Here is a 14,052-nt window from a genome sequence, read left to right as displayed (position 1 = left end):
GAACATGTGTTCACAGTTTCAGTTATTTAGCATGTTTAGTTTGTTGATGAGAAGCATAAAAGTAACAAGTGTTTTGGGTGTCTCGCGATTTTCTGATATCAAAAAAAAGTTATCAAAGAATTTGCATCAAATGTGTGAAATATTGACAGTGGCATACGGTGGTAGTACTCCGAGTGTTACAATCTTTTCACAGAAGGTCAAGAAAAAGTTATTCATAGCAACAAAAACTCAGCAATGAAATTAAAACCACCTGATCATATTGAATGGGATTGGAATTTTTTTTTAAGGCCCATACACAAGCACTACAGGAAAATCGTTAAGGGGCTGTAAAAGCGGAGCATGTGAGAAAGTAACGGTTCACGTTACAGTACCTGTGGTAAAGCAAAGTGGGGGTTTTAAATCATGAGTCATATCTTACCCTGCATATCAAAGAACTCATTTTGAGGGTCTTCACTTATTTCTTCTATACATTTTTCTGATTTGGGTTCATGATAAACATCAATGACATTTTCACTTTTAATCTGATCTATATCACATTTTTCTTCGAGGTTATGGGTAACCATTTCACTACTAAACATATCATAATTTCCAGATTCACATTTCACGAAAATTGTTTCAGAAACCACTTCACTCCCAACAGATTCGAGCTCTCTCTTAATAATTATTCCACAATCATCGGTAGCCATTAACTTTGAATACAGAGAATATGTTTTCAATAAGGAATTCTCTCTCTCTCTCTCTTCTTTATTGGCCGATGCTTCCTGTTCAGGCGCAATTGGGGCCAGCTCAATACGGGGGGAAATAAGGAATTCTTTATTTTTATTAAATTTTGTCAACCCTTGATGAGAAATAATGTCACAGCATAGGTAACAATCAGCAATGTCACTTCTTCGCAACTTCGCATGGCGGGAGAAGTTCGCGCATATCCGTCGCGTTGATGAGTCCGCCATTTTGGGAAGTGACAGACTTTCTCATTCTACTTTTGGCTTTGCTCTTGTGAGTTGTGAATTCACAACACAACAAAAAAATATTTTTTGAATGTTTCCTACACTAAATTAGTCAATTTCTACTAATTTTGGGGTGATAAAAACGAAAATAACAATAAAAAAATTTTATTAGCTCTGGTTTTTGAGATACACAGTACTTAATCTTAAAGAGTAGTTATACTATACGTGAAAAGTGAAAGTACATAAAACAATATTGTTATGTTTCTTTTAGAATATTTTAAGTACAAAATTAATAAAAAAAAACATTATTCTTAGTGTTTTGACAAATAAAAGAAGTTTGTACCACCAAATTTCAATTAAGGAAGCAAATTTTTTTGACGCTGTCTGTACTGAGATATTTTCACATCATGTTTTAGAAGATTCCACTGTTGTAGTCTTGACCCTAACAGCTCAGCCTTTTCCTTAGACAAGCGAAGATCTCTTATAAGGTCACTCAACTCTGCTTGACTAATTCTGTGCGGATCACTAGACCTATCGCTTACCTCAAAATCAGGGTCATAGGATGTAGAAGGATGGGTTGCTCCTTCTAAACAGTCTTCATCACCTTCCTCTGAAATTTCATAGTTTTGGGGTGGAGAAGGGACTGGCAAATTGTCTGAGTGTGGTACAGGCCGAAGAGCAGATGGGAGATTAGGGTATTTAACCGTTCCTCTTTTTTTCATAGATAAACCTTGCTTAATGGGAAGAGTTAAGCAGAAAAAACAGTCGTCTGTATGATTGGTAGGCTCACGCCAAACCATAGGTACTGCAAAAGCCATTGCCCGGTTTTTATTTTTCAGCCACTCTCGCAATATGACGGAACAAGAATTACAACATATATGAGGAGCCCATGATTTATCTTGGTCCCCAACTTTCACACCAAAATAATGTTCATAGGCTGTCTTAACGATAGGTGTCATTTTACGTTTCTGAGCCTTAAATGTTATTTCACCACATATATAGCAAAAGCTATCGACAGAATTCACACACTTTCGAGGCATTTCAGATCAGCACTTAAATTAATTTAAAAATCAACTTCACACGATAATTTCAATAGCAACCACGTGCGTACAATTGACAAACTCACATAGGTTATGTTTACTACTTAAGAACAGCTGATGAGAGGGGTGTTATGTAAACAAACATGTGTACCAACTGTTGGTAATGAAATATTTCATTTGTTGAAAACTCAATATACATATATATAATATAATGATACTATATCTTGAAAACAAGAGCTAATATATAATTTTTATGGTCACTTTCGGTTTTAACACGTGGAAATACATTAAAATCATCTAATTTCAACCCCGAAACAAAAACTTTGTTGTGTTGTGAATGAATCTCTGTACTGTTATTTCAGAGCATTTTAAAACGGAACTCTTGACACATTTGGTAACTTAAGGATGCCCAAAAATGAATTTGTTTATTTTATTTCCTCCTTGGAAGTAAACTTCCAAAGCAATTTTGAGAATCTTATTGTAGGGACAAATGTCATTGCAGGATTTATATCATTGTTTGAACGATTTGATTATAACCATCCAACTATACAAAGGAAGGGATAGGGAGGATCCATCAAATTACAGACCAGTATCCCTCCTATCCAATATTGCAAAAATCATAGAAAAATTAGAAAAGAAGTGACTCATGTCATTTATCATTAAACATAAAATACTAAATGGTAACCAATACGGTTTCTAAACCAACAAAAGTACAAATGACGCTATCTATAAATTTTCAGAAAACGTGTACACTAATCTTAATAATCAAGAAGCGACCGCGGCGGTGTTCTGTGACTTATCCAAAGCTTTTGATTGTGTGAATCATGGAATACTGCTGCAGAAGCTTGAGTAATATGGCATCAGAGGCATATGTGAAAGTTTCGGGTGCAGTATCTAAGAAAAAAAAAATTGTCCAGCGGAGTTCCACACGGCTCTGTCTTGGAACCCATATTATTTTTGTTATATGTAAATGATCTCACTAACTTGAATATTAGTGATAGGTCCACTTTATTTGCAGATGATGCAACTATATAATGGCACACTAAAGATAAGAATACTCTCAGCCAATTGATCTCTTTAGATCTAACTGAAATAAAAAGGTGGTGTGATGCCAATCAAATGGTCTTCATCTCTAAGAAAACTAAAGTGTTATCATTTAATTGGGACATCGACAAAATACAACTAAAAAATGATACACTCATGAAATCTGATAATTATAGATTCTTAGGTTTTGTATTGGACCATAATTTGAAGTTTGATTGATGAGTTTTGGAATTAATAACTTTCCTCAGTTAAAGAAAATGAAATGTTTCTTTTGACTTTCATTGACACAAACCATTTTTCTTTTTTTTTATACAATAGCAACTATATACAAGTAGATAAAATAAAATTATAAATCAACTACACTGAATGATGTTCTCATATTCATAACTCAACACCCCACCTGAATAAGAAGTCCATCATTCAATCCTAATAGACTTCGGAGCTCTAAAAACATATCTCTTGTCAGTCCTTCCGTCAATATAAATGCTTCTTGCCTGTTCGATTCCACATATCTCAGCTCTATTTCTTTGCTTATTACTTTTTCTCTGATGAAATGATATTTGATATCAATATGTTTGGACCGTTTTGTATCGGGATTCTTGGAAAGCTGAATACATCCTTGATTGTCCTCAAATATTTGTATGGAACTACAAAAGTCTATTCTCATGTCAGTTATCAGATTTTTTAACCAAATTCCTTCACAAGCAGCATTACAAGCAGCAACGTACTCAGCTTCAGTAGTTGAAAGTGAAACACACAGTTGTTTTTTTGTTGTCCAAGAAATCAGATTTCCAAATGATTTAAATAAATAACCAGAAGTTGATTTCCTATCGATGTCATTTGCCCAATCAGAATCAGCAAAACCAATAATTACTGGAGCCTTTTCTCGTCGCCTGTAACAAAGTTTCAGTTCAGAAGTTCCGCGTAGATATCTCAAAACTCTCTCGAGGTGTTTCCAGTGTTCCTCTCCTGCACAATCTTACTGCAAAGCAAATATCTGAACGTGCAGTTAACATAAGACTACCAATGAGTTCCCTGTACGGTTTGTCAGTTTTCAGACTAATATCGGAAATTTTCTCTATTTTCAAATCTTTTTCTATTGGAGTACTTACTGATTTACAGTTTTCCATTTCATATTTTCTAAAAAGACTTTCGATATTTTGTTTCTGACTGATGACCAGCTCATTTTTCTTCAAATTTTGTTGGATATGCATTCTCATATATCATTCTACTTTACCAAGGTCAGTCATATGAAATTCTTTCTTTAGTTTCCTTTTCACTCTCTCTATTCCTTGTTGGCTATTTCCAGTAAGAAGAAAGTCATCGACAAAAATAATCAAATATATTATTTCATCATCACTGAATTTGGAATATAAACAGTAATCACTGACAGATCTGTCAAAACCGATTTTCAGTAAGTATTGATTGAACGTTCATTCCAACATCTTGGTGATTGTTTCAAGCCATATAATGGCCTATTCAGCTTACATACTCTTCCATTCTCGCAATCCATTCCATCTGGAACCTCCATATATACATTTTCTTTAGAAATCCATTCAAAAGGGCAGTTTTAACATCCATCTGGAACAATGGGTATCTGTATTGAACTGCTACTGACATAAATAACCTAATTGTTGTTAATCTTGCAACAGGAGCATACGTTTCTTTGTATCCAATGTTCTCTTTCTGCTGAAAACCTCTTGCTACCAGTCTAGCTTTGTACCTCTCTACGTGTCCATTTACATTTTTCTTCTGCTTGAACACCCATTTGCTTGTTATAGGTTTCACTTCATCAGAACAGTCCACTGAAGTCCAGGTATTATTTTCCATTAAGAAGTCTAATTCTTCTCTCACTGCATTTCTCCATTTGTTTGCATCATCTTGTGGTAAATTATCAATATCTTTATAGTTTTTTGGTACATTTTCTGTTATAGAATCTGTATTTAGTGCCATGTAGATTTCAAAGTCATCTAACCAGACTGGCCTTTTTGTAATTCTTTTCTGATTCACTTCAGACATAGTTTCTATTGATGGCATTTCAATGATTGACGTTTCATTTTGAATATTTGACAATCTACTTTCAAGATTTCTCGTTTCCTTTTCTGAATTTATTATCTCTGATTCTACTGGAATTTCATTAAGTATTTCTATGGTTTTTTCAGGTTTTGTACAATTTAAAATTTCTTTTGCTTTATTCATTTCATCAATATGCATTATTATTTGATGTTCAACATTTTGGTTTTCGATTTGAGGACGCCTCTCGTCAAAAATCACATCTCTTGATAGAATAATCTTCCTTTCATATTCATTCCACAGGCGATAACCATTTTCGGCATAACCAATCATTCTACATATGTCACTTCTTTCATCTAATTTTGTTCTTTTTTCTTTAGGTATTTGAACAAAGGCCTTGGAACCAAATACCCTTATTTTAGACAAATCTGGTTTAAATCCTGTCCACATTTCTGCTGGAGTTTTTTTTTATTAGGCATCGTGTGTAACTTCTGTTTGTTGAATATGTTGCTGCAAAAACTGCTTCTCCCCACATTTCTTTCTTCATTTTGGCATTAAATATCATTGTTCTTGCCTTTTCAAGAAGTGTTCTATTCATTCTTTCGGCAACACCATTTTGTTGAGGTATATATCTCATCGTGTAGATCAATTTCACTCCTTTTTCTTCACAAAATACTTTGAGAGCTGTTTATCTATATTCACCACCGTTATCTACTCTGAGACTTGCAATTTTCAATGAAAATTTGGTTATTATTAGTGCTTCATACATTTTAAAATACTTCAAAACTTCATTTTTACTTTTCAGCAAATAAACAATTGTGAAATGAGTATAATCATCAATAAACGTAATGAAATAGTTATATCCATTCCAGGTTGAAGGAGTGATAGGTCCACAAATATCACTATGAATGATCTCCAATGGCCTTCTAACTTCTTGGTTGATTGATGTCCTTAAATGGCAGTCTTGTTTGTTTTCCTCTCATACATTCTTCACAGAGTTCCGACCTCTTACTTTTGAAATTTACAATTCCTTCCACCATTTTGAATCTTACAAGATTATTTAGATTGGACTGACTTACGTGACCCATTCGGCGATGCCACAAGTCTTCTTTATAGTTATACGTCATATGAGCTATATAACTTTGTTTCAAACGGAAAGTTATTTCATAAAGATGATCACTTCTACTACCTTTGGCAATTAAACCAGCTTCAGTGTATAATTTTGCTTCTCCACGTTCAAAAACAATTTTGAATCCCATCATTTCCAGTCGCCTCACAGATAACAAATTTACTCTCAAATCAGGAATAAAAAGCACATTCTTTATTGTTATATCTAAATTTCCTTGTTTCACTTCGATTTGACCAATTTTTGTTGCTGATAATGATTGTCCTGATTTCGCGACTGCAATCGAAATTGGTTTCTCTAGTACCTTCGCAAAGGAAAAGAATCTGTCATCGTTAATGAGATGATCTGTTGCTCCTGAGTCAATAAAAAATGATAATAATTTCTTCTCGTCATTTTCAGTTGTCTGTTCCACTCATTCAGTGAGGTAAACATAATGAGGTCGCATTCCATGATTACACCACTTGAGTGAACCAGAAGCTCACTCATGATACCATATTCCCGTACCGAATTACCTACCTTCATACCTAACCATCGGGTTTCTTCGATATTTATCGTGGTGTACCTTAATACACCCGTTCCTAAAATTGTACCTACCCGTACCTAGTAGTAGGTGGTACCTAGTGGTCATCACTCTCTTTCATCTATACATAGGAAACGTATTGATGAAACGCAGTACTATTCTTCATATACGCAGTAATAGGAAAAGTACACAGTTCGTCTTTTAGATCTATAGACTTGTCAGGGCGCCGACATTGTTTGATGGAGCATAGATAACGAATAACTTCTGAAGAAAATTACTCAATTTGAGTGCCAATAAAACACAACTTCTCCTCGATATATTTTGATGGAGCAGGAAATGACAGATCTGGAATAAAACACACCTATGGTAGTCTGTCCTGAATCTAGTATTTTTTTCTTCCATTTGACTTTGACATTGATACTTCAGGCACTGATTTATTATTCAAAATATTTTTTTTATTTACTAAATCATTTTTAACAATACACATGCAATATGTATATTAATAACAAAACTTATAGGACACAACTTTAAGATTACCCATCCATTTTGGCTATGCAGGACCACAAATAAAAAAGAAAATATCTCATATTGACACAGCATAGTTACATATGCTGTGATAATAGATTTATTCTGGTTCTAACATCCAAAACTGTTGCACACAAGCAAAAAATTTCAAACAGTCCGAAATAGTCTCTGACACTTGTTTAAATCAGAACGCTTTTGAGGAGACCACTGTGCAATCTGTCGTATATATGATGATATGAAGACGAGAAAATACTATTGATCATGCCCATTTTGTTATGTAGCGTATCCTTATAGACCAATCCAGCAACCTGTCAAAACGAATGCAATATGGCGGCGTAGGGTAAACATTGTATTATCATATGCGACCATAGCAGTTATTTTTTCTTTTTCTGATTTCCTGTGCGTAGTTCGGTTGTGTTTTTGAATTTTAAATAATAATTAGTGCTTTAACTAAAGGGAAATACCCATAACGTGCATTGTGGTTGACTGTGGATCTCGTAACAACAGGGATTAAGTCGGGTTTTACTCTGTTCTTACAGTTACCAATGATGCTCTTATGACAATAATTAGGCTGTTTGCCAGTGTTACCAATGTCAAATATAAAAATTATCCCACTAGTATCATGAAATTATCCGCAATTCTCCCCCTAGTAGAATGACATTATCCGCAAATATCCCCTTCAACTTTTCCCAAATAAAACTCGCCAATTTCGAAAATTGTGCCTATCTATAGGTTCTTTTGATTGCTTCAAGGTGTAGTGTGGTAACCTGAGGTGTTCTGTGGTGAGGTGTAGTGTAATTCACACCAGATTTTGAATCAACTGCAGATTAGTGCAGATACAACAAAGGATGGCTCATGGTATATTGGACAAATTTAGCGATCATTTGACGTCACCACTGTAACCTGTCACCAGGCCTGTCTATAATTTTTGACAGCGGTTTTTCTTCCTGTTGGTGAAATTTTTTGTCGTGCCTGTATTTGGTGAATAATTTGACTTTCCGTTCAATGCTTTTCTAGTGCCATCATAGAAAAATGGACCATCCTTTCTAGTGCATAATCGTTGAATCCAATCAGCATACGAATACCACAATCGAGTGTAATTTACACCACGTGTAGGAAAGTGCTACACTTAGTACACTTCGATGCAATCGAAAGAACCGTATATTCATGTAAATAAAAGTGTACGAAATACGTAAATAAAAACTTCTTTATAAGTTTCAACTTGAAATAAATCTTTTAATATCACTTTGGTTTTAGCAAACAAAAACATAATTCTTAACTAAGAAATAAAAACAAAAATTCAGCCAGTCTTAAACTCAAAATAGATACATTTTAACGCAGATAGTAACAAATTTACTTACAACAGGACAAAACAAAAACTTTTTTGTCAATCTTCAACTTGAAATATGTAATAGTTAATATTATAAACTTTACGGACAAAATGTAACATAAAAATAAGAGAAATATAAAATAGGTATTGCAGTTAATATAATCACAAAAAATGTTTTCATTTTTTCTGCCATATTTTGGCATTAAGCATATCCTTATCAGGTACAAAATTAACACAGCCTCCGCTAGTTTCGATGCCTTCCTTTGATGCAAGAATAGCCTTCAAATTAGACGTATTCAAAAGATTTCTCTTGTCAGTTTTAATATTGAATAAATCACTAAAAATTCTTTCAACCGATGCATTGGAAAATGGCAGTATGAGTAACATGGACATAACTTTTTTTAAATTGAAAATTGTTTTCCAATACTGATCAGCACTACTAACAGACAAATTTAATGCTTGATAATCTAAAAGAGCATGCTGTCTCCATTCATTATCAAGAGTTTGAATATCTACATATTCATTTAACCCATTTATGCCCAGAACTATTTATTTCTTCTAATCTTTACAAATCTCACATATTATGGTTAAATGGCATTCAATTGAAGAAGTAACTATCGAAAAACGAATTTCAGTGAGGAAATTTAGTGTTTTGATATGGGTCGTTTTTGACCCACTTGGGCAAATAAGTATCCTATATGCAATGCACACATAAAAACAAGCAGAACTTTGTGTTTTGCATGTCTATAAAATTGAAAACTTTCAGATGAAAACAAACAAATAAAATATCATCCAAACACTTTTATTTTCTATGAAAATCTAAAAAACATTTATCATGTAGCGCAACTTCACACCGGTCACAAGCTTTAGTGGTTTTGTTTTTACAATGAGCACATCTTCGTCTTGTCTGTCCACTCAAAATAAGATGTTGCCCATGCCTCCGAGCTGCTGGACTAACAAGAATAGGCTTTGGGCCGGTTGATAAGGGAGGTTTTCCATACTTTTGCAGTATAGATAATACAATAGATCTTCGGAATTCCAGATTATCAATTTTTTTTCCAAATTTCCGAGCCAGTATCCATGCATTATTTATGGACACATCAAACATCCAGAATAAAATGGGAATATACCACTTCTTGCCTCGAAATCCTATGCGATAGTTTGCAACATTGTTGTCCATTTGGTCCACACCACCCATAAACCTGTTGTAACAATGTATCACGTTTGGCTGAGGTATTTCAACTTTCTGTTTCTCTTTTGCTGAATATCTAACAGCTTGACGGATCGGTGCTGCGCCATATTCATTCGACAGCATTGTGACAACATTGTTGTCTTTCCAACGGGGTGTCAAATACACCCCTAGCCCTTTTTTTCATTAGTGAAGAATTTTGAAGGGGGCATTTATCGGTACGGTTTTCTCGCACTGTACCCGTTGCGGCAAAACCCATTTCTCCCAATTTGCTGATAAGAGTGGCACTTGTGAAGAAATTATCAAAAAATAATGAAAATTCCAAATCAGGAAAATGACTCTGCAATAATTTGGCAAAATTTGTTACCACAGATTCACCTAGTCCAAATTTTTCGCCAGTCTGTTGAGAATTTCGTCCTTGGTATACATCGAAATTGACACAATATCCTGATGGAGTTGCCAAAACCCATGCTTTGTAACCGAAACGGATTGGCTTTCCTCTAATGAATTGTTTACACCCGTTCCGGCCAAAATACGGGATCATGGATTCGTCGATAGACATACAAGAACTTACAGGAGCATATTTGATAAAATTTTGGTTCATTTTTTCAATCAAAGGACGTAACTTAGCCATTTTGTCATTCTGTGCTAAGTTGTTATTATCGGCTGCGTGTAAAAATCTAAATATTTCTTCAAATCGATTTCTTCTAATAGAATTATAAACCAAAACATTTCTGGTGTCATCTCGTCCTTCCCAAAACATGCGACGTCTGGGAACGGGAACGTAACCACTTACATAAAGGATTGCAATAAAAACAAGCATCTCGTCGTTGCCGATTTCCAATATACAATTTTTGCTGCCTGCATATAGGACGCTATTTTTTACAAGAAATTCCAATATTTCCGGATTCAAGAAAAGCTCTATAAATTCCAGAGGCTCAGATGTATCGCCTAATGTCAACACAGGTAAAAGTTCGATATTTGTTTGTTTTGTTTTATTTCCATTCAAGTCCCCTTTGACCCATTGTCGATTTTTTCGTGACTTTTTCTGCCTTCCTTCAGGTTCTCTTACGTTACTGTCTTCATCACTGTTACCATTTTCTTCTTCTATATTGGTTTCCGCTTGCGCTTGAAGCTGCATTGAATTTAGTCTGTTAGGGTCATTACAGTCTTCATCCCCTGAGTCTTCATTACTGTCAAATCCATTATCATCTGGAGGAGTTATATAGATTGTATCTGGAACAGGATCACCTTCGGAAAGTTGTTCTATTTCATCTAACAACTCAGCCGTCGTCAGTGGTTTCTTCCTAAAATAGGAAAATGTATATCACATATCTGCCCAACGGGTCAATAACGACCCAAGCAATTTTTTATGCATTTATTTTTCAAACGAGCTAACCTAACCACAAAACAAATATTACTTCGTACAATGTGAAACGAGTATAATAAATAATTTGAAAAACAATAAAATCGATACTCAAATAAGCAACTTACCAGTACCATTTGTTATCCATGTCACACTGCACTATTTTGTCGACTAAACTTATGACGAATACCAAAAAACCTAACCCTCAGCACGTTCTGCAATATTATACTTAAGATGTTTATTATTTTGTCTACTGAATGCAAAAGTAGGCAATACCTTAAACATGCACGTGTATAACTGATAACCTAATTTAAGGACTGGGTCGTTTTCGACCCGTTGGGCATAAATGGGTTAAAAAAGGAAATCTATCTAACACATGCTTTAAAGATTTGGTACTGAACGATTGGGCTGTAAGAATATCATAAATTAGATCATCAAAACGAAAGCGCTCCTTTATGTTAGAAACCAGTTCAATGTAAAATTCTAATATAGTTGTCAAACATTTTTCTAAATCTTTCTCCTTCACATCAGGGTTCTGTTTCATGGTTTCTAAACTTTGACTTGCTTGAATTCCTAAATAAATATTATTTAAAGGTACAAAATTTCTTGAATTTCTATGATTCATAGTGAAAATATTTTGTTTTTTGAAGGAAGATATTTCCATATAATTACTACACAAAGTTTTCAATAATTTTTCTGTTTCTGGTTTCACTTTGTGAAGAAGGGGCTTCTCAGATTGGAATAATAAATTAAAACTAGTTAACAGATCCAAACTGTAGGACATGAATTCTAAGTAAAGCTTGGTAAATTCATTGTCCATCGTAGTCAACATGTTTTCAGTAGTGATAGAAGGGTCTTCAAAGACTGTTTCTCTTAGATAGGCTTTCAAAGGTTCATACTGTTCGAGAACACGATCGACGCATGCCTTCAACGATAACCAACGTGTCACCGCTGGAGAAAGAATCTTATGAATTTCTGTTCGAAAAAATATTTGAAATTCTTTGAATTTTTGGTGCCTTGCTGAACTCCTATTGAAATGACTGCCTAAGTTGCGAAGAAGATCTTCTACAGATCGCGGTAATTTCAAGCAAGCTTTTGAAGCAGCCAGATGCACCATATGACAGGAACATTTCACACACACAATATTAGGATTCTCATCTTTCATCAATGAGAAAACTGAGTGGTATTGTCCTACCATTACATTAGGAGTATCAGATGCAAAACCCACTAAATTTGAAAATGGAATATTTTTTGATTGAAGTGTTAGTATTAAAGAAGTGAATATATCATCTGCCGTACTTCCTTCCATTTCAGTGATATCAAAAAATCTATTTACTATTCTATATTTTTCTTCATCAAAATATATAACAGAATATGCACACTGCTTTATAGCAGATATATCAGTTGTTTCATCTAATATTAGTGAAAAAAAACAGCCAGGTTCCTGTAGCTTCTTGTATAAGTTATTTAAAAAAATATTACCACATTCGTAAACTACAACTGTTGCCTTTGTTCTTTTAATGGACAAATGTCTAGCAATTTGTGAATCTGGAAATATATTGGTAAGTAGAGGAGACAATATGTCCATTAAAAGAAAAGGCAAATTGTTTGTAGTTAAAAGCCCACACAGCTTTATTTCTGCATTTCTAATATTTGTTTCCAAGGAATTATTTTTGAAAATGTCAGTGAGCTTTGTGTTGTTACTCACTTGTTTCAAGTTCGTTTTATGTTTTTCACTGAATGCATGTTTTTTCAAAATACTCTTATGTGCCAAAATGTCACATTTACACACTTTGCAAAAAGCCATTTCATGTCCATTTGGATCTGCACTTGATTTAGATTTAGACAGCCAAGTTTTCATTTCGGGTAATTCCAGCCAGTTGGTACAAAACTTATATTTTCTCAATTTCGAAGATGTAAATGTATCCTTTCGGGTTCGCTTCAACACCTTTCGTGTCGGTCGTTGGGTTGAACTTTGTTCTGAATCGGAGTCGTAAGATGATGATGCAGATGATGTGTTCTTGTTCTTAGTCTAAAACATTTCAGTTTAATACGTTTAAAACTTTTTATAGCCTTTACCTTCTTACATTCATCTCTTGTCTATTACCATCACCATCAGGATCTTCTTGAGAAGTGATTGTTTGTATTTGGTCTAGATCATTATATTTCTTCGAATCAGACTGAAATATGCAAAAACAAAAAGGCTGGATATTTTTAAAATTAATTTGCAAAGTAAAATCTACCTTATGCAGCCACCTATCCATTATATTTTGACTTCAATCAAACACAGTTTCACTGATATTCACCTATAACGAGCTCCTTTGAAACAATTCAATCTATAAGGAACTAGGACAGTGTTTCCCAAAGTGTGCGCCGCGGCGCCCTGGGGCGCCGTGGAATCTTTACTGGGGCGCCGTGGGCCACGGGTGAGTCTCAAGGTACAACGTTTTACAACAAAGATAACTGAGAAAAAGGTAATACGTCGGCACCTATTAATAAAAATCCTCTGATAATATGATAATATCGGTAATTGCAAAATGCAATCCGTTCAGACAGCCACCCACCTACTTTTATTAATTATTCTAGTGTAGTCTTTACGTTCGGGGCGCCACGATAACCTTCAAAAAACATAAGGGAGCCGTGAATTCAAAAAGTTTGAGAAACACTGAACTAGGAGTTCGATTTTATTAAGATTAATCCAAAATTCACAATAAATTAACTTACTTCAATTTATTTGAAAGCAGACAACATATTTTCCCGCCTTTCCGGTATTTATTTTACAGATCGACAGTTGACAGTTGGACTAGTTGGAGTGAGATGAGTTAGGTTAGATCACAAAACAGTCAAAACACAGAACATTTAGTAATTTTCACGGTGCTCCTCGGCGCGCTAGACAAATTTTAAAGAGCGCATGCGCGCATGTGAAGTTGCTCTGAATGCGTTCAGGATTAG

The 14,052-nt window shown here is 34.5% G+C and overlaps 3 protein-coding genes across 8 annotated transcripts in view; 1 reads left to right on the top strand and 2 right to left on the bottom strand.

Annotated features, from left to right (window-relative positions):
• Positions 1-868, bottom strand: part of LOC111516515 (uncharacterized) — a 155,945-nt gene extending 155,077 nt beyond the window's left edge. Inside the window, exon 1 of one of the 2 annotated variants that reach the window (XM_074177621.1) lies at positions 419-868. In XM_074177621.1, coding sequence (XP_074033722.1) covers positions 419-686 — 268 coding nt within the window. In that variant the 5' untranslated portion in view covers positions 687-868. The remainder of the gene's footprint in view (positions 1-418) is intronic. The other variant, XM_074177620.1, reaches the window with a different exon arrangement.
• LOC141483160 (uncharacterized) overlaps positions 1-14,052 on the top strand; it is a 519,459-nt gene that overhangs the window by 350,294 nt on the left and 155,113 nt on the right. The gene's annotated exons all lie outside the window — the stretch shown is intronic.
• On the bottom strand, positions 10,787-13,415 carry LOC141483162 (uncharacterized). Of its 4 annotated transcripts, none has more exons than XM_074177616.1 (3): positions 13,344-13,415; positions 13,188-13,280; positions 10,787-13,132 (listed from the first exon to the last, which is right to left on the bottom strand). In XM_074177616.1, exons 1-3 carry the CDS (start codon positions 13,362-13,364, stop codon positions 11,411-11,413), a joined length of 1,836 nt encoding a protein of 611 aa, XP_074033717.1. In that variant the 5' UTR covers positions 13,365-13,415; the 3' UTR covers positions 10,787-11,410. The 4 variants fall into 4 exon arrangements, with proteins under 4 accessions (XP_074033717.1, XP_074033716.1, XP_074033718.1 ...); XM_074177618.1 differs by having other exon boundaries at positions 13,003-13,132; positions 13,180-13,280; XM_074177615.1 differs by having other exon boundaries at positions 13,188-13,401.

Source organism: Leptinotarsa decemlineata, unplaced genomic scaffold (assembly GCF_025532065.1).
Source record: "Leptinotarsa decemlineata unplaced genomic scaffold, Ldec_3_MD MMD2_tig00003192_RagTag_RagTag, whole genome shotgun sequence".
Taxonomy (NCBI): Eukaryota; Metazoa; Arthropoda; class Insecta; order Coleoptera; family Chrysomelidae; genus Leptinotarsa; species Leptinotarsa decemlineata.
The sequence above is the reverse complement of the archived record's forward strand: the minus strand, read 5'-3'. Positions and strand labels throughout refer to the sequence as shown.

Bases quoted from the DNA above. Each gene is read 5' to 3' on its own strand.
- LOC141483162 (XM_074177615.1), bottom strand. From the start codon at position 13,364: ATGGATAGGTGGCTGCATAAGGTAGATTTTACTTTGCAAATTAATTTT. The intron at 13,133-13,187 runs GTAAGAAGGTAA...GAAATGTTTTAG, and splicing joins GTAATAGACAAGAGATGAAT to ACTAAGAACAAGAACACATC.